General features: G+C 35.6%; 1 protein-coding gene across 5 annotated transcripts in view; it reads left to right on the forward strand.

The window, feature by feature from the left end:
• The window catches only part of Erbb4 (erb-b2 receptor tyrosine kinase 4), a gene marked incomplete at its 5' end in the record, with an annotated part of 1,058,248 nt that overhangs the window by 782,661 nt on the left and 254,923 nt on the right, over window positions 1–20,664 (forward strand). For all 5 annotated transcript variants that reach the window (XM_005396938.2, XM_005396940.2, XM_005396937.2 and 2 more), the window contains 3 exon segments: window positions 5,493–5,625; window positions 10,064–10,157; window positions 16,976–17,130. In XM_005396938.2, coding sequence (XP_005396995.1) covers window positions 5,493–5,625; window positions 10,064–10,157; window positions 16,976–17,130 — 382 coding nt within the window.

Here is a 20,664-nt window from a genome sequence, read left to right on the forward strand (position 1 = left end):
TTCAATATTTTTGAGCTAATCCATTTACTTTCATACATGTAGCAAAATCCATTATTTTAATCTTGTCTCTATTTTAATGGAAACAAGTTCAATATTCTCTACAAAGGTCGCAATACTAAGCACATTATTATCTCTCCAAATTTTTAACAGGCAAGTACAATTCAGATGAGATAATGAAAAATCTATTTTACAGCTTCCAAAGAAAACACAGACGAAGTGAAAGGTTTCCTAATGCCTACACTGCCAAAGCTTCTTTAGAGAGCTTTATAATGGCCTTATGAACTGAAAGGCATTGAACGGGCCTTCTACGCCTTCTATGTGACTGCCACTCTGCAGGCAGAGGTCTGTTGAATTCTTGGTGTTGATAGAAAACTTCTGTTAAGAATTTCAAAGAAGTAGCTTCCTTGGCCTTTTGTTTTATGTTGTGTGAAGAGCCTTTCTTGGTTTCACTTTGGAGAAAATGATCAGCCAGTCCTCATTTCCTTCACCTAGTGCTTTAGACAGAACAGGACAATGGTAGTTACTATGGTTTCCTGTTTATTATGGCTTCGCATCTGTAGGTAGTGTCGCTTCATTCAGAATTTCCCTGATGTTGCACACATGCATAGACAGAGGGCAATAAGCAGCAGAAAAGTAAATAGGATCTTGGTGAACCTAAAACCTTTCTCCCCCATTGATGTCAAAATATGTAACAGAAAATCCAAGCTGTTCTTCCCTTCCACATTCTGCGAAGTTCAGCTACTTTTGGGAGAGGGCGGAACAAGAGACAAGAGTAAGAGAATAATCAAACCTGAAAAAAAAAAAAGGATGAGAAATGGTAAAATAAGTAGATCAAAAAGCTTGATGAGATACCCTGCGATAGGGAGTAATGGGGTTTCTGGTGACTTGGTCAACTTCCTCAAGAAAGAAATGAAGAATGGAGAAGAAAACCTTAGACAGAATTTGGTAAACACTCAGTTCTGGGCATTGGTTATATTTTCTAGGTAACATACAGAGAGCCAGAGATTCCTGATGCTCTGTACTGCACTTTGTAGGTAGGAGTTTTACCTATAATATGAGTTTTCCTCATAGTATGAGTTTTCTTCTTGGGGATTTTCTCTGATGATAATGATTATCACATACGAAATTTTACATAAGCATTATATAAAAATATACTTAGGTCAGAATATAAAACTTGATAAATAACCTTAGAATGGCTGAATGGTTCAGAAGATATGTATTTTAATTTCATATCCATTAAAGAAATCATTGACTCGAAAATATCACTGAATTCTTGTTCTGTATATAATAAAACCCTGAGTGTAATTTATAGAATAAACATAAGACTGTGAAAGGGAGAGGAAAGAGACAAGCAGGTTTGGGAACATGGAACCTAAGGCAGGCACAGGTGAGTCTCCTGGGTTGTCTCCAGCATAAATCTCAGGTTTGACATAAGAAAGCGGCAAGGCAAAAAGCAACCACAAGTGCAGACCAGAGATTCTCCAGCAACATCTGTTCTCACTACACAAGGAATAAGGAAAGGGACAGCCTACACAGACTAAGTTGTCTTGCTATACTCTGGCTAGCAAAGGAGTGGAGAGCACAGACTCCAGCAGCCTCAGACAATGGTGTGAGAGCAGTTGGGTGTGGAGCAGGACTTTTATCCCCACTGGTGGTAAAGAACCAGGCAAGAGTAATTTAAAACATGGCACTGTTGGGCCTGGGCTCTGCCCACATGTAAATCAGATGATCATTACTACTTCATATGATGATTTGGAAGATTAGAATCTATATATAAACCAAGAATACCAAAGAGAAAAGAGAAAAAAGGAAAATTCAAAAGGAGGCAGGAAAGGGTAAAAGAAGATGAAGGGCACATCGGTCTGTCAGAGATAGATACAGTAGTAAAACCTTCTTAGGAAGCAGCGAGCAACATTCACTGACATATGGAAAGAATTATCTTTGTCACTTGGCTTCATATCCAAAGCCAAACGCTGGTGAATTACTTGAAAATAAATGGTGTAATATATAATACTGGCAATCTGAGGAAATATCACTGGATTAAATCATTTCATGCAGAAAATAATTTAAAAATTTAACACTCATTAGTATTTTTAAAATCTTAGAAAAACAAGAACAGAGGGGAAATTTCTCAACTTGATATAGGTCGTCGACGAAAGCCTCGCACCTGCCAGGGTACTTAGTGATGTGGATGTGATGCTTTCCGAATGGACCGGAAACAAGGAAAGGAGGTCATCACACACTGTCACTCAGCAGTTTTGAAAGTCCTAAAAATCATAATAAGGAAAAGAGAAAAGAAGACATAAAGATCAAAAAGGATGAAATAAACTGCCCATGTTCACAGAGAACACGGCTGTCTGATAACATTATCTTCTTTTTTTAGAAAGATTAACTTTTCTTGTTTATTTTTTAAAAAATTATTATTATTATTATTATTATTTTATAAAATATTATTTTCTTTCTGAGACAGGATCTCACTATGCAGCTCAGGCTGGCCTTGAGCTCACTTTGTAGCCCAGGCTGGTCTCAAACTTGCAACGATCCTCCTGCCTCAGCCTCCTGAGTGGTGGGACTACAGGCCTGTGTCACCATGTCTGGCTGATAACATTTTCAAAGCACTTCTAAAGCAAAAACAAAAAAATCCCCCCCAAACCCTGAAAATAAACACGTGAACTCAGCACGATCTTGCCACTTTCTGTGGCAGTTCAGGAAGTCCCTTCTGAGTGTTGTTGCTGGTGCCATCCAACAGAAAGGCAGGTTGGAGGAACCCCTGTAGTGTGTCCTCATCTGCCTTAGTAATGAGATCTTGAACCTTGGCAACTTCCGGCTCTTCCCCAAAGTCAAACTGACCGTGGAATATAATATTTCCAATTCAGGCCATCAGGGGACTCACAACACTACAGCTAAAGGCACTCATGAAAGAGGACTTCCAGAACTGCTTCAGTGGCAAGATTGACGGTGTAAGTGTGTTCAAAGTGAGGGTGTGTGTGTGTGTATATATATATATATATATACCACTGTAACAAGTTCTTTTAATTTAAATGTTCACTATGTTTTTAGATCACACCTTGTATTTAGAAGTGAACTATCTTCAGGAATCAGAAGACTCAAAGCATAAAAATTCTTTGTAACTTGATATGCATGGTTAGTGTGATAAGTATCAGAATCACAGCCAGGTTTTTGAGATGTGGATAAGAGTTTTATAAAATTTATATTGAATAGTAGGTTCTGCTTTTTTTTTTTTTGTCGGTACCAGCAATTGAACTTGGTATCTCATGCTTGCTAGGCAGGCACTGTGCCGATGAGCTAAATCCCCTGCCCTATTGCATGGCAAACAAGCTAGCTAGTTGACACAAATTTGGAAAAAAAAAGAAAAGCAAGTGAGAACATTTAATTGAGATAATTTTGAGACTAACTATATATCTCTAGTAAGACGATGTAGTTCCTGCGCAAGGATAAACACATCAATCAATAAAATAGGATAGAGAATCCTGAAATAACCCACAGTTGACACATATGCCCACCTGATAGGCCTAGTATGAAAACTCACAATTGGTCAGTGTGCCAAAGTGATTTTTGATGAAAGTGTCAGAACAATTCAATGGAAGAAAAACACTTCATTGTGCTGGAGCTACATGTGGTCACGTATGCTTATAATCCCAAGTCCTTGGGAGGCTGAGATGGGAGGATCAGTGTGAATTCCCAGCCAGCCTGTGCTATATAGTAAGTTCAAGGCCTGCCTGCATTGTGTAGTCAGACCCTGTCTTAGAACAAAACAAAACAAAACAAAAATAAATGGTGCTGGAGCAAATAAATGTGCATAGGGCACAATTGTATTTTAATCTCATTCTGACATCTTATGCAAATTTTGACAAAAACTTGCATGAGTTTAAACGTAAAATGTAAAGCTATAAAATTTTTATTTAATAAATCAGGAGGTATTGGGGTATAGGCCAGTGAGAGAGTGCTTATCTAGCATGCGTGAGGACCTAAATACCTCAGAACAATGGAAATAAGTACATTAATGAGAAGGAGTTTTTTGGCATCAAAGGCTAGCTGAAGGAAAATTTGACTTAACATCAAAAGCACAGTCCATAAAGGGAAAAACTAATACATTTGGTATCATCAAAATTAAAACATTTTCTCTGCAACATTTCCTACTACAAGGGTGAAAGTCCAGGCTACGGATTAGGAGAAGGATTTTCTAATCAGATAGATACATAGAGATAATTGTGTAATCAGGTAGAGTATATAAAGTACTGTCAACTGTTTTAAAACTACTCAGCATCCGAAATGCAGGCAGATTCCTCTCTCAAAAGGGTGTTAGGGAGGTGAACTTTCACAGGTTTTGCGATGTTCTCTCTGACTGTATTACACTATCATGACGAGGCCTTCCCAGTCCAGTTCATAACTGCTCTTTCCATAAAATCCCACATCCTCTAACAATTAAAACTGGTAACAAAGGGGAGTCAGAAGTAAGATTTTTAACACTTTTACCATTTTGAGATTTTTTTTTTTCCCCGGTACCGGGAATCTAACTCACGACCTCAGGCTTGCCAGGCAGGCACTGTGCCGCTGAGCTAAATCCCCAACCCCATTTTGAGATTTCTTAACATTTTAGGAAAGCCACACACATGCAGCTGTACTTCAGAAGCCTTGAACAACAGCAGCAGATACTTGAGTAAAATTTGAAGTCTTTACTGAAACTTGCTATTCAACATCTGCATCCACATCCCTTTAATGAAATTATGTGATATAAATAATAATATACTGACTAAGGGTCATTGCAGAAAAAGAAGAGAAATGACAAACTTCAGTGGCAATTGTAAAACATGTTCCCCAACTTTGTAGCTATTTGAAGGCCCCAATAAAACAGAGATAAGACTACAGAGCACTATTACTACTTTAATCTCTATGCTACTCCTCAGTGAACGGTTCCTTACATGTGTCAACTTGGCTAATCCCAAGCTAGGATTAGTCAGTCTGCAGCGGAGCCCTGCAAAATCTTATATTCTATTTCTAATCTTTTATTCTCTTCTTACCTTTTTTATATTTTCTTCATTTTTAATTTGTATGATTTTTATTTGTTTAATGATAACATTATTTCTTCTGTTTCCTTACGAAGCTCTCAGATGGAATCCAATCCAAAGCATTTGGTATTTTAATTATTTGGGACAAAATGTTGGCTTGGCAAAGGCATAGATGGGCTTTTATCTCTGAAGTTTAATTCGATCACCTCTCTTCCCTGGAGTTTCCATAGACGATTGGATTTTGCTCAGTGTTATGAAAAATGCCGCATTATGTACATGTTGAGTAACTAGAGCTCTGCAATATGGAGGAGGTTGGAGTTGGGTTGGGACATGGTAACTGGAGAGAAAACCACAAGTCTCTTCTAAACACATTTATTTTAAGCTATTTAGCTTTCCTTAGAAAGAGTGTAAGTTTTGACACATCCTCTGTTTCACTTGCCCTGATTCTGGTGTGTTTTGCAGCTGCAGAAGGAATGGTGTGTAACCACCTGTGTTCTAGCGATGGCTGTTGGGGACCTGGGCCGGACCAGTGCCTGTCCTGCCGCCGCTTCAGCAGAGGACGGATCTGCATAGAGTCTTGCAACCTGTATGACGGGTAAGGCTTCTGAGATGGCCACCGTTCCCTCACGGGCTGTGAGGCACTGATGAGCTCAGATTTTAAAATGTTACAAAGAGATGGGCAGAATTTCAGAACACACATGTAGGTCAGGATATTTCAGGAGAGCTCTTATTGCACAGAGATACAGTAAATAGAAATGCTTTCAGTGGCAATAAATTTTTTTTAAAATTAGTCCATGATAAAATTGAATGAGTCCATATAGAAAGAGCATCATGTACATATTTTAAATGTTTGCTTAGATAATTCTTAAAAAAATATAGAAATTTATACCTTAACAAATTTTTAAGATATATATTTCAGTTTTCCTGATATGGAGGATTGATTTAAGTAATCTTCCCTTCCGTAGGTCATAGTAATCAGGTGGGGTTTTTCTTCACACTTTCCTTATATTTTGTACCTACAGTTAAACCATTTCCTCCTTCTTTCTGCTCAGGCTGTGCATCTGTCTGTGTTCCAGGCAGGTCCATGTGTCTACGTCCCTGACAACTGCTTAGCCCTGTAGGAAAACTAGAGGTTTTTAAATTGTTCTTCCTACATCGCTTGAGCAATATTTTAAGTCAAGTGCTTTAAATTCCCTCTGGTACCACAATAATCGCATTGCCAGTAATAAAACCTAGTATCCACCTTACTACATGGCATTTCATATACTCCTAAAGTCACTTTATGCATCACGGTTGCCTTTTATTAGTGTGGTAATGCATTTTTAGGGGTGTCCCTGACTCAAGTTTTCTCATATTGATAAACTGAAAGCATTTTCAACGTTTGGAAAATATAGTTATAGAGATTTTTATTTTATTTCTTCTTGTACCTCAATAATTGTCTCATTTTAACATCTATTTCCATAATCCCCAATAGCATTGTAGTTTTCCATTTTATATCAGGATAAAATATATTTATAGTAACATAGTAATCTGTTTATAGTAATAATAGTTATATATGTCTTTTTTAAAAAAATGACCAAAATAAATTCCCTTCATGAAATGATAGGGAAATTACAATTAAATGCTAAATATAAATATGGTTATAAGTAAGAATTTAATCATTTTCTAGGGCTATTTTCTCTTGTACTTTTATATGGAAGTCAGCTTGTATAGTTAACACTGAACAGAAAATGCGTGCTACTTGTCTCATTGAATTGTTCTGATGATTACTCACATTATGAAAGGATGTTTTCTGTGTAAAATACCTCAAATCAAATTGTCTGCATGTGCAGCAATTGATGTCATTAAAATAAATCATAATAGACTTTTGTTCCACTATCTGTTACATTACAAGTTTATTAAAGAAATGAAGAGACACTTCTCAGAGGAAGAAGTACAAATGGTCAACAAATATATGAAAAAATGTTTAACATCTCTGATCATTAGAGAAATGCTGATTAAAACAACACTAAGATTCCCTCTTACTCCAGAAAGAATGGCAATCATTAGGAAATCAAAGAATAACAAATTCTGGTGAGGCTGTGGTGAAAAAGAAACCCTTCTGCATTGTTGGTTGGAATGCAAACAAGTACAACCATTATGGTAATCAGAACAGAGACTTCTGAAAGAGATGAAATTAGAAAATTCAGATGACCCAGCCATTCCCCTCTTGATATTTTCCCCAGAGGGTTTAAGTTATACTCCAGTAAGACATGCATGCCAGTGTTCATAGCAGCACCATTCATAACAGCTAAATCTTGGAAGCAGCCTGTATACCCATCAACAGATGACTGGAGGAAGAGAATGTGCTGTCTACATATAGTGGAATACTACTCAGCGATAAAGAATGACAAATGTGAGACATTAGTAGGAAAATGGATCCACCTGGAAAATATAACATTGAGTGAAATGAACCAGACAAACATGTTTAAATACTATATGGTATCTCTCATCTGAATGAGACAAAGTACACATAAAGAGAATATTAAAGGATGGATAGAAGGGAACAAGGGGATGGATCTCTTGCAGTGAGGAAGTGGTTCAGGGAAACTTTAAAATTTTTTCTACCTGGGAACACTTCTGAAGCTTTAAGATCAACACCAAAACATCAAGGAGTACCCTAGACTAAAATCTTTACAAGCATTTTCATATCTAAGAATCACAACCTCTCAATACAATATTATTTTCCTTTCTTACTGAGTATATTTAGAAAACTGAGGCTCAGAGAAGTTAAAGAATTAAAGGTGGGGCTGGGGATTTAGCTCAGCGGCAAAAGCGCCTGCTCTGGCAAGCGCAAGGTCGTGAGTTCGGTTCCTGGTAACGGAGAAAAACCAAAAAAAAAAAAAAAAAAAAAAAGAATTAAAGGTGTATAAATATAAGTGTTGCTAGAATTTAAAATCTGGGATAGCTAGATACCGCAGTATTCACTCTTGATTACTGAACTGGGTAATCTAACATACATACCACAGCAAAAACCAGCGAAACAAAAGTTAGTATGCAAAGCTGATGCCCAAAAGAACATCCTTTGCTGGATCACGTTCAAATGAAAGGAGAACCCTGACAAGGTCACAGTGGTGTCATTAGGGACAGGGAAATAAAAAAGCAGTGATGGAGACAGTGAGAATAAATGGCAGAAGATGTGAGGAAAACAGCAAGGAGGAACTTTTACAAAAGAAGAAAGAGAACAAGCAGTTATGTCATCAAAATCTGTGGAAGGTAACAGATGACGTCCATATTTTCACAGCGTGTGTTTACTCCTCAACTGCATGGATGGAGAAGTGGGCTTTGAAAGAGGAAGAAAAGCATAACCTATGTTTTAGTAACCATAATATTATGGCCTTCTTTTGCTAGTATAACTCATTAACGGCCAAAGAACCTACAAATCCAAACCAGTAATTAGCTGATGATCCCAGACTGCTGTTATAAAATTTGATTAAAATCATGGTTTTTGAGGTTGGAGATTTAACTCAGCGGCACAGCGCTCACCTGGCAAGTGCAAAGTTGTGAGTTCGATTCCAGGTACCGGAAAAAAAAAAAACAAAACAACAACAAAAAAATCATGGTTTTTTAATTCTCTTTACAATTTCACTATACCCTCAGACCAAGTCTTTGTGCCTTTATCTTCTGAGAACATGCCACAGAGCACTTTATATCACTTATGTGAATGTAGCAAACAAAGGAAAACCTGTTTTTCTTGTGAAGATTTTAAACTTAAGAGAATTCCTAAAAGGTTTGCTCTATAATAGCTAATAGCTCACATTAAAAATGTAAAAGTCATGTAACTATGTGCTATTTAATTTGAAAGCCTTGGAATAAGTATAGCCTTAATTGAACTAATTGAAAACATACATTACCTTCTGGACTTCCATCTTAACTAAGACTTTTTGTCTTCAAATGAGAAAAAAAACAAACTTTTCACTCTAGGGCAAATATGTCTGATTTTATCATATAATTAGTCCATAATTGCTCTGTTTATAATGCTATTGATTTGGAAAGGTAGTACAGAATACAAAGGCATAAATTAATAAATTAAGTAAAATTATAACTATGGAGTCCAATTTTCTTAATGACTCCTATATGATATTCTATATTGTCTTTACACAGTATTCAGCCTCTTATATATTAGTGGAAATGAAGTGGATTAAATATTTTGCAAATGATTTATATCCAGTTATTGAAACAAAAAATGTGAAGTAGACTTTGACTAAAAATGTTTGGTATTGATAACACTGTAAAACACAGACCAAACAAACATAAGGATGAGGAAAGGAATGACCATCATCCTAGGAAATTTGTGTTAGACAGCTTTAGGATGCAGCCATCAATTTTTTTAGCTTTATAAACTATAGAATCACTTCAAAAAGAATTTAGACTGAAAAAAATGTTATGATACTAGATCAATAATATAAGAAAATAAAATCTACTGTAAAAAGATATTTTTTTTTCTAATTCTCCAAGGCAGGTATTTTAAAAGAAGAAAAGAAATCAAAGTGTTTTTTGAAGTTCCACCAAAAATAAATTGAAGAGTCTTGGGATTTGAAGGACAAGGATAGGGAACATTCATGTAGCTTAGCAACAAGAAAAATACAATTGCACTTTCAGAGTTTAGAAATTAAAGCTTCAGCAAATAGTAAAATACAGACAAACAGATATAGTCTTATTCTAAAGGTAAAATGATTCTGCTGTATCATCAAAAGAGTCACAATTTTTTTTTTAAAGAGGGCCAGAATATCTCACAGGAGAGATGTTTCCAGAATGAATCTGTCGTCGATTCCAGGGGAGGGCAGGGAGAGCCATCTGGCTGCCATTTATCTTTTCTCCTAATGGAAAACTTACTCCTTAATGTACAGGGAAATGTTTCTGGTGCTCCTGGCACATACAGAAACAAACTCAAGAATTTACTCTGCCAATAGGACTTTCAGCAGATGTTCCTTCATTTGTTAAATTGACAGCTTGTTTGCTTACACCTCCTCACACAGCTGATATTTTCACAGTGAGTTTCGGGAGTTCGAGAATGGCTCTATCTGCGTGGAGTGTGACTCCCAGTGTGAGAAGATGGAAGAGGGGCTCCTCACGTGCCATGGGCCGGTAAGCCTGGAGACGTCTGTGGGCGTGGCACCTCATTTAGTTGCATGTGGGATGTTGTCATATCACTAGCTTATTAGATATACTCCTTCTAGCAGGTATTCATAGGGTGCTGTTGGAAAATATGTTTAATATTCGAACCTTCAGAGGCTTGAAGTTTGGTAGAGATAGAATATTTGAAAATTCAAAGTCACAAATATTTATTTCCCAAATGGTATATTTATACAGAAGTATAAGACACGAAGTTCTCTTGGGTGACAGCACGTTGTAAAATTAATTAGGTTGAAGGATAAAAAATGTGTGTAAGTTGTTACAGGAAGGCAAAAGAGGGAGTGACTAACTCTCTGGAACTGATGTTGGGGACAAGAAAGGAAGTGACAGGGAACTAGTGGTTGAGGTATGCTTCGAAGAATTTGGAAAGAAGAAATATTTAGAAGTACAAATGTGATAGGGCTGGGAACATAGCTCAGTGGAACAAGCACCTGCCTGGAAAGTATAAGGTCCTGAGTTCGATTTCTGGCACCAAGAAAAAAAATAGAAATAGAAATGTGAAAATTCATGTTGTATTTGGGGAAAATGAACACATTCTTATCTGCATTAACTGCTTCCTATTCGGGAAATGTGAAGGATAGAAGAGAGGAGGAAGATAAGTATTCATAGGCAAAACTCTAAAGCAATATAATCTTATTGCAGATAGAAGAACTGAGCTATGAAAATCCAAGAACCAGTAGACCCAGAAAAGCATTCATGAAGGAGTAGCCAATTATATAATTTGAAGTTATCTTTAGAGAGAAAATTTACACATATTTTTGTGTGATTCTATCACCTGGGCTTTTCTTTACTAATAAGATCAATATTGGTGTGTTATTCCACAGTACAATACTCATCCTTCTTTAGAAAAGTTTTCAGTTCATCAGTTACTGAATCATTTCTCAATAGAAAATGCGGGGACCAACATTTGGGTACAACCAGAAACTCAATATGATACCATCAGAATTCATTCACAATGCAGATAGAATTCATTTTTATATCAGAGTGCTTACTCAGAAGTTAATTAGCGTAGAAATACATATCACTGAGACCTTCAAACTTCCATTTGGCCTCACTGAGCTGTTCTGGAATGTCATCTAAAGAAGGATGTGGGGTACCTGGGAAGTTCCAACAAGCATAGGATAGTTGTGGAAAATCAGAACTCTGAGAAAAAGAAAATCATGGTATTTGCCCTAAAGAATCAAAGTCTAAAGGCTCTTTAACATATAATAATCCCAAGTAAGTACAGAAGGGTTCATGCAGCTATTCTCTTTCTTCATTATGAATAGGAGCAGAAAGTGCAATTATCTGAAACAGCAGAAACGTGAATTCATAGAGAGGAGTGTCAGGAACAAGGGAGTAAATTTCTGTAATTGGATGATAAAGCAAATTGAAATAGAAATGTGAGTTCCTATAAAAGTAACGTGTTAGGGAACTTTTGACCGTAATTCACAGAATAAGAAAGATCTCCTCCAGAGACTGAAACTTTAAAAATAAGCAATTAATGTAATCAAGAATTTCATCCTCTTTAAACAAAGCTGAGAATCATATGTTTCTAAATCCTGTTAGTGTATATTAGGCATAGGTTTATAGAAATGTTTAAAAATCTTTGGACCAACTGCCAAAAATTTCCTAAAATTTAATTTTTTGAATTCTTATAGGTGCTACTCTACATTGATATTTCCCATGGATTTTTTATTACTGTTATCTACCTTGGTGGTTTTCTTGGCACATAATAATTTTTGCCTTTCCTTTTCCCTTTTATTTTGAACAAATGATTAGAAAACATCTAAACCTTTTACTCAACAAATATTGTTTAGCACGTACTTTCAATCAGGCTCCATTAGCTTCCTTATTGCTGAGTTTTATGTAGCAACAGAATGAAAATTTGATGTTCAAAAATATCTATCAAAACTCACTACAGAGGTATCCATTATGTATTTTATTTTCTCAAATTAGTCTTTTTTATCTATTCCATTCTGCATATTGAAAATCAATTCATTAGGATATTTTTATCTTCCTTTTAATTAATATTTTTCAAGAAAGTGAAATATTTCTACATATTAATACTTTTAGCTCAGTTAATCATTCTATATAGAAAACTAATCTGCTTGTGACTAATTTAAATATATTCATTAATACACCATTTTTAAGAATAATTTCATGAAGAACATCCACCATAAGAGAATTTAACAGTGGCTAGAAAACCTCTTCAATACAACTACATTAGTTTTCATGAATGAAAATGTTTAGTAATCGCTTTACCTGCTAAAGTCAGAATTATTATGATCACTGTAAACCTTATTCATGACAACACAAATTGTTTTCTGTGAGCTGGTTCTTAATACTGACTATCTTGATATACATTTTCTTTCACAATCTTTGTGTATTTGTCTCATTTTGTCAGGATAGTCTGAGAAAAAAAATCTCTGAACTGCAAAATGAATTGTTCGTTATGAAAGCATAATCCAGCATCCGGTCCTAGGATCCTTGCTGTTCATCCCGTGATCTTTCCATTCCTCGTGCTGCTTCTTGTACAAAATTATACTAATGGACCAGTTTCACAGAATTAGCTTGTTCTAATTTATATATTTTTGCAGTTGATTTGCTTATTAATTTATTCATAGAAGGAGTTGAGGCAGTTTATAAAAAAATAAACATTAGAAAACCAAAAATTTGCTATCATCCTCTGGCACTTTTCAAAGTGTTTGACAGTTAAGAGGAAGTGGAAACTAAGTTTTGGACACAGTTTTGTTTTATAATGCAGTATTGGTTGGGCCAAAATAATGAAGATTACTCTCAGTACTAAAATTGCGGACTGAAATGTCCAGAGGTTGGGAAGATAGTGCATCAAAAGGATGGAAAAGTTCAGTGCAGCTAGATTGGGCAGCTGAGGGGAGCAAGAGCACAGAATCAAGGAAACCTAAATAAGTGATCAGTGAGCCTTGAAATGCTAAACAGGTCAGAAAGCAACATCCTTTAGAAAAGCCGCCATGGCTGCGCTCAAATAATGGCCCAAATTTTGCTCCCACTGGGGAGTTGCTTGCTTTCAGCTTCCAGAAAAAGGTTTTTGATTTTTTCTGGGTCCACATGTTGATTGTCTCAATTGGGACGGAGACAGTATAGTATGCCAAGTCGCAGGCATACATCACTTAGAAGACCCAAGAATTTCTGGAAGCTTCTCCAAGAGAAAGACACTGTGAAAAAATAGAGAAGTCATCAAAACTAAGTGGAGATCCCTCTCTTGTTCTTATGGTTTGTTTTGTTCGAATTATATTTCTTTAACTTGTCAGTGTTTCCATAATTACAAGACCTGATGTCTGTTTATGCTTACCAAGTAGTTAACTCTGAAACATGCTATAAATTTTCCCATTTAACATATAAAGAAATTTTATGTGTAATGATTAGAAAGTGATTCTAAAACAATCAGTAAATCATAGGATATGGAGCTATTGTTAGAGTGTGGAAGTTCTGAATCTGAGTTTCTTATACTTACAATTTCACTTTTATCCCTAGGCACCAATATCTTTAGTGTGCTAAGGATAAAGTGCTTTCTGGGAATGTGACAGCTGTATGTCAAAAGGAATCATATTATCCTATTTAAATATGGCAGAGGTCTAGAATAATCTTGAGAAAAATAGGTTTGAAATAAAAGAAGGCCTTTTCATTTTTATCCTTATCTATTTGTGCTTAGTCCCTTCAATTCAATTGTTATTTTATTTCTACAATTTTACCCATTCTGTGTTACTGATTCCTGTACATTCTTAATGAGAAAAGTAAAGAAAGGAATGTGGGAGGAAAGGGAAGTAAGGGAAACAGAAGTTACAGAACAAAAATATACTCGAAGCCAGGTGTGGTGGCTGGCGCATGCCTGTAATCCCAGCACTCGGGAGGCTGAGGTAGGAGGATCATTGCAAGTTCAAGACCAGCCTGGGCTACAAAGTGAGCTCAAGGCCAGCCTGAACTGCATAACAAGACCCTGCCTCAAAAACACAAAAATAAATAAATAAATTAAAAGTAAAAATACACTTAAAAAGGAGGAATCAAAGAAGAGACAGGGTACAGGGACTGATTTTTAGAATACGCTTTCACAAAGGCTCAAATAATTGTTCAAATTAGGTACAAAAAAATGTTGTGCTGACATAACAAATAACCCTCATATTGCAATAGCTCTCCGAAAAAGATGTTTTTGTCTCTTTCATGTAGGATACACTGAAACCCTTGGAAATGTTCAAAAGTTCCCCTCTCTCTATGAGGTCTTAGCATTTCAGAATACATTGAAATCATAACACTCTCTCTCCCAATCAGTCACTCTGTCGGTCTCTCTTTCTGTATGTCTTTCTCCCTTATTTTTCACTGATAGATACTGAACTTGTAGCATTTGTTACATTTCAGTTTTTTTTTTTTCTTTTTATTTTGAGACAGGGTCTTGGCAATTCGCAAAGTTGCCAAGGTTGGGTTTGAACTAGTGATCCTCGTGCCTCAATAGGGGTTACTAGCATATGCCAGGATGAGCAGTTTCACTTCATTTTCTATTATTACATTGATCATAGCATTACTACATCTACCTTCCTAAATGCTTTGGAAATATTTGATAAAAGAGTAAATCTTAGACACACACAGATTTTTAAGTGTTTTTTTATGGAAATGAAATGGGAAATCAATACATTTCATTTATTTAGAGGTTTGCCTGGATGCTTTTTAGGATATGATTAGGATGTTTGACTTTGTATCATGATTTAAAAAGCAAACAGTTGAGATGCTTAAAAATAAAAATAAAAATGACTTATTACAGTAAAATATACTTAACTTTAAATATATTTGGTTTTACAGGCTTTTATACATTTTCTAATTTTGTCTAGAAATTTTTTACAAGGATTTAATAGCAAAATAATTCTTAATTCAGACTCTAGCTGCCTAATTTACTTAGAGTAAGCTTTGTTCTGTGTTCTGCAAGAAGCCTCTCTCTCATGCAGTAAGTCATGCTACTCCACATACTTGCACAGTAAATGATTTCTGTGAAATAGATGGTACTACGTGCCTAAGTACCCATGAGCAGGTGTTAGAATTGGAAGCATGTGAGGAATTCTTCTTTGAGAGAAAATAAAAAGATACCATCAGTGAACTCTTCAGGTACAGTAGGGATTAGATTTCATATGCTATTTTTTTTTTTTTTTTTTTTTTTTTAGGTCTGAGTGTTACATCAGAATACTAATATAAACAGCTGGGTGATTATACCTCAAGCAGTCTCAGGATTTTTTAAGCCTCTTGCTTATTACCTCTTCTTCTTTATACCACTATTTTTAATTAGCAACCTCCATTTTTCCCTTTTAAAACAGTTTAAATCTTACTTTCCTAGTGCTGGGTATCACCAACTTATAGTTTCTCACTGATTTGTGTAGAAATCATTCCTAAGAATTGACCTGATCTTTACATCCCCTACCTGTTAAGCAGTTCTGCAGGTTGTATTACAGTCAGCTTCCAAAGTCAGTGTTTTTAAATACCAAACCTAATATATGTATTTCTCTATATTTTTCTTATGTCCTGTTTATCTTCAGTATGAACTGGTGAAATTGATGAACGCTGTAGACATAGATGATGGGAGAACCGGTCAGGGCAAGAAGATCAGGGAAAAATGATGAGAGAGTTTGTATTGTTTTAAAATCTTGAGACAGTGTGGTGTTGAAAAAGAATTCTCTCTTTTAAAAGAGGTGAAGGTATAAAAATGTGAGCTCTTCTTAAGTAAAGCGGCAGTTGGATAAAAATATTCTCCATTTCTTTAATCCAAGGATATACTACTCATCATTTCTTGGGTGTGCCAAATACAAAGAATTTTCATTTTGTAAAATTTTTAGGTATTTAACATTAGTTTTTAAATATTATTGTTGTTGATGTTTTTAAATAGAATTGCTTGTCATTATTGCTTATTAACTTTATGTATATTAAAATATTAATGTATATTATAGACATAAATATATAAAGTGAGTGAATATCTTTAAATTTTTCATGCTCATATTTATATAGTCTTCATCATCGGTATAGTTCTCCATATACGCTTATCATTCTGAAAGTTTTGACATTTACTTATCAGAAAGTGCATTTGTGAAACTCAACAGTGTTCTGTGGCTTATTAAAATTCATATAAATAGACATGATAAGATTTTGGCACTAGTACAAGCTTATTTGAATTAAAGAATTACCTAGGAATTACTTTTATATACCTAAACTGCCTAACTCCTAACAATTCATCATGGTAAGTTTTAAAATCTATTTTTCAATGAAAGCCATTGTATAACCAACATAAAATTTATACTCCACTTATATAAAATAGTGTTGTCTAATTTCTGTTGTATCTATTTTTCATTAACTACTTAGTAAGAGTATTCCCTATTCCCAATGGTGGAAATAAAGCACTTTCCATGGAAAAATGTGTAAATACCAAATATTGTTCCACCATCCTATCACCATGCATGAGTAACAAGATGATAATGACCGCTTTCGATAAAGTTATTGAACATTAATTTACACTAGAGGCATGATATGGAAATCAGTTGAGCAGAGAGCTGCTGATTTCAAAAAGGAAAACATTCCAAGAACATATTTCACACACATCCAGGGTTTAAAAACTGCTAATTTTACTACAGTAGATAACTCCACATTTTTATTGCTGAAAGTGTTCTCCCTAGGGGACAATTTCTTTGCCACCCACTAAAGTCTCAGTAACTGAATACATGGATACTTTCAGAGGAAAGAAAATCCACACTTTTTCCTCAATCTTTCTCTCATTTCAGGGACCTGACAACTGCACAAAGTGCTCTCATTTTAAGGACGGCCCAAACTGTGTGGAAAAGTGTCCAGATGGTTTACAGGGGGCGAACAGTTTCATCTTCAAGTATGCAGACCAGGACCGGGAGTGCCGTCCCTGCCACCCCAACTGCACCCAAGGGTAAGCGTCCTTGCTGATCACGAGGTCAGCCTGGCATGTTTTGCTGGCCGACAGTCACACACACATGCACCTTCATCTCTGTTATTATCTCCTAAATTCAGGAAATTGTTACAAAACTCTATTCATTTTTAGAGTTGATATGTTGTTATTAAGAGAAATTTAAGAGAATCAATGTTTTACTTTCTGAAATATTTCTGTTTAACATTTACTTATAACCATTCTATTGACATCTTTGTAAAACTAATGTCAAGTGTCCTGTGGGTTCAGCATGGAAATTCTTACAAATTTTACCGTGTATTCTGGAAAGAAAGTAATCACACTTTTGAAATTTGTGGGTTTTTTTGTTTTTGGTTTTGGTTTTGGTTTTGTTTTTTGTTTTTGTTTTTCTCCAGTACTGAGAATCCAACTCACAACCTTGTACTTGCCAGGCAGGCGCTGTGCCGCTGAGCTAAATCCCCAGCCCCGAAATTTGTGTTTATTAAATATTTAACAAATTTTCTGTTACTTTCTTGTCCCAGTCAGCTTAAAGTAAGGATATTTCTCCTTGATATATACTATTTTGAATTACTTTGACAAAATCTGAGTACAGACTGATGAGAGGGTAGAGGAGGGACTTAGTGATCTGTACCTTAATAAAATAATACAGTTTATAAAAGTAATTTCTGCATATTTTTCTCAAACATAGAATGTCTTTGTCTGTATAGGACCTTTCAAAGATCGGTGCATAATTTTATCTTTCAAAAGGTTGTGCTATACAATCCATACTAATTAGATTATCATATTGAATAGTTAAATAACTCACAGAGAAGAAAAGCACAGAATGTATAAGAAATAACATTACTTATTTAGCAAAGTCCAAGAACTATTTCTTTAAAGAAAACAAATTTATCTTAGTATAGATTATTCTTCTTTCTCCAGAAAGTTTCACCTATGCTATTTCCCTCTGTCCGCAAAATGTTTGTCCATTTTTAGAGCCAACATGCATTGGCACAAATGCATGCGTGTGCATGCATGAATGCATGCACACACACACACACACACACACACACACACGTGCACACCTGTAAGCACACTTGCTGTTGAGAATCATCTTGAGTACTCTGTGTCTGGCAAGTTGTTGGAGGGTCCATAAAGAGATACTCTGCCAGATTAAGGGATAGCTGTTACAGATTACAGAAGAATTTGAGCAAACAAGATCATTTTCTGCCAAGCAAACATCATTTTGCAGAAGCTGCTACAATTTTCTACAGGTCAAGAAACCAGCTTAAGTCACTGTGTGAAGTGGCAGAACCTCAGAAGGTAAAGTAATATACTGCTATGCAAATTCAAATTCACCTTCCAACACCTACCTGCTATCTCTTTGGTTTACACATGAGCCCAGAGGTTGAGGAGGATAAAACAGTCACATAGATACTTTGCTTCAAGGAAAGTAGAAGTAATAAACTGCTCCCCTTGTGAGTTTTTGGCACACTTGAGTTGAAACTGTTTCATGAAAAAAAACAATTGGTACTGCTTGGAGCAGAAGAAGGAGTCAGCAACAGAAAGAGAAAAGTTTGCCTGCTGAAATCATCCACAAGAGGGTTTTATTGTTTTGCAGCTAAAATTAAACCAGTAAATTTTTCAATATAATGTTGATGTCAACAGCTGTTGCCATTCAAAATGAGACCTTTTGCTGTTTTTGCAAATCTAATTACAATGAAGCCATTAGGGAAATGAAAGTGAGATCCCACAGCCGCCGTAGTCTGGATATGCGGCTGGCGTGTCTTCCTCTCTGCCCTTCTAAATCATGATTATATAGTAAAGAAAACATATAGAGTGAAGGAAAGAGAAGTAGGGAGCAATGGAAAGGGATCGAATTACCATAGTAACAAAATTTGGTCCTCAGGCAAAAGGGAAGATGCCGGTGTAATGGGGAACAGTTCTCTCCAGATCACATGGGTACTCCAAATAAATAGTGAGAAGGTGGTGTTAGCAACTCTTGACTGCAGAGTCACAGTGAGAGAATCTGAGTGTTACATCCCCCAAATTCAAATATCGCACTCCTCAAATTTCATTATTGAACTGCCCAGTGTTTTCCAAGATAGATGTCTTCTCTAATGACTGATTTACTCCTGAGGGATGTTAGTAGTTTCATTTAGCTTCCTGCTATGTTTTCCGTTTGTTTGTTTTTTAAATAACCTCCATAGTTTTCAGGAGCCTTCATAGTTCCCCCACTTCATAAAATGCTTTGATTCCAGCACCATATTGGAATTTAGGAATTCCCCAGGAGTGGAAACCATGTGTTTTCTGTTTGCCATTGAAATGTATTGCTGCACAGCCAACCATGCTTTGAGAGTGTGTACCGAAGCGGCAAGGTCATCTGTCCCTTTTGCTCAAGCTGAACATGAGCGTGCAGAAGTATGACCTTTCCCCAGAAAGCTCACAGGAGCCATGGGGATGATGGAATGAGCGCCTGTTTTTATGCTCAGACACTTGTAATAACTGAGTATCACTAAGTGTGAGCTCACTGGGCCAGCTCCACTTGGGAAAACAGCTTTTCTTTTATATGCCAATATTATGTCAGATAATCAAAGAACCAAGTTAATGGAAATAGTCCTTTCAATTACATTTTTTAGAAGTACAGTCCTTGCTTTGAATACTGTGTAATGATTTTTCTGAAAATAAAATTATCTACGTAATACCTTAAAAGCACTTTTACTACTCTAAAAGTGCATTAACTATATTGGTTCTAATAAGTTCTTCAGATACTTTTTAAATAGATTATTCATTTAGTCTCATCAGGAGATTCTTACCAGTATCCCTTGAGGAGAAAAAAAGTAACATTATCTCTTCTTGCCACCTCTAGAGGACACGTTTTTGCAGCATATTTTTATTTCACTCATTCTTCAGCTTTGTTACATTGGATACCAGTTCTGCATCAGAAAGCGACAATGAAGGTTAGAAATGCACATGACACAACTCGACTACTAGGAACTCACATCCAGTGAATTTTTGTTCAATTTATATCTCCTATTCTAGACCAAAACCTTCTGTACTGTATTTTGAAGTGATGAGCAAGAATTTAAAATTTAGGAATGGTGTCCATATTTGCATCTAGCAATATCTGAATTTTAAAAGAGGTCTTGTAAACTAAATTTATTATGCAATTAGACAGAACTAAATGCAGAGATTATAATTTCTTCAGTAACATAGCTTTGAGTCCATGTTACTTTGGCAAATATTCTTGGTTTTTTTTGGTACTGAGGATTGTATTCAGGACTTTACACTTGCCAGGCGGGCACTTGTGCCACTGAGCTATATCCCTGGCTGTCCATGTTACTTTAATGTTAATTTCATTTGGTTCTTATATCAAGCCAAATTGCATGTTAAACATATATGGTAATGTTCATTTCATAGGGCACTTTAAAAATCTCAAATTTTTGTTACTATTAGAAACATAATTTTACATATGCTTTAATTTTTATGAATATATTTTTAAAAATTTACATAATTTAAATGTACCCATCGATGGATAAAGGACAATAAAAGTTACTC

Source organism: Chinchilla lanigera, unplaced genomic scaffold (genome assembly GCF_000276665.1).
Source record: "Chinchilla lanigera isolate Chin_1 unplaced genomic scaffold, ChiLan1.0 scaffold00056, whole genome shotgun sequence".
NCBI classification, from domain to species: domain Eukaryota; kingdom Metazoa; phylum Chordata; class Mammalia; order Rodentia; family Chinchillidae; genus Chinchilla; species Chinchilla lanigera.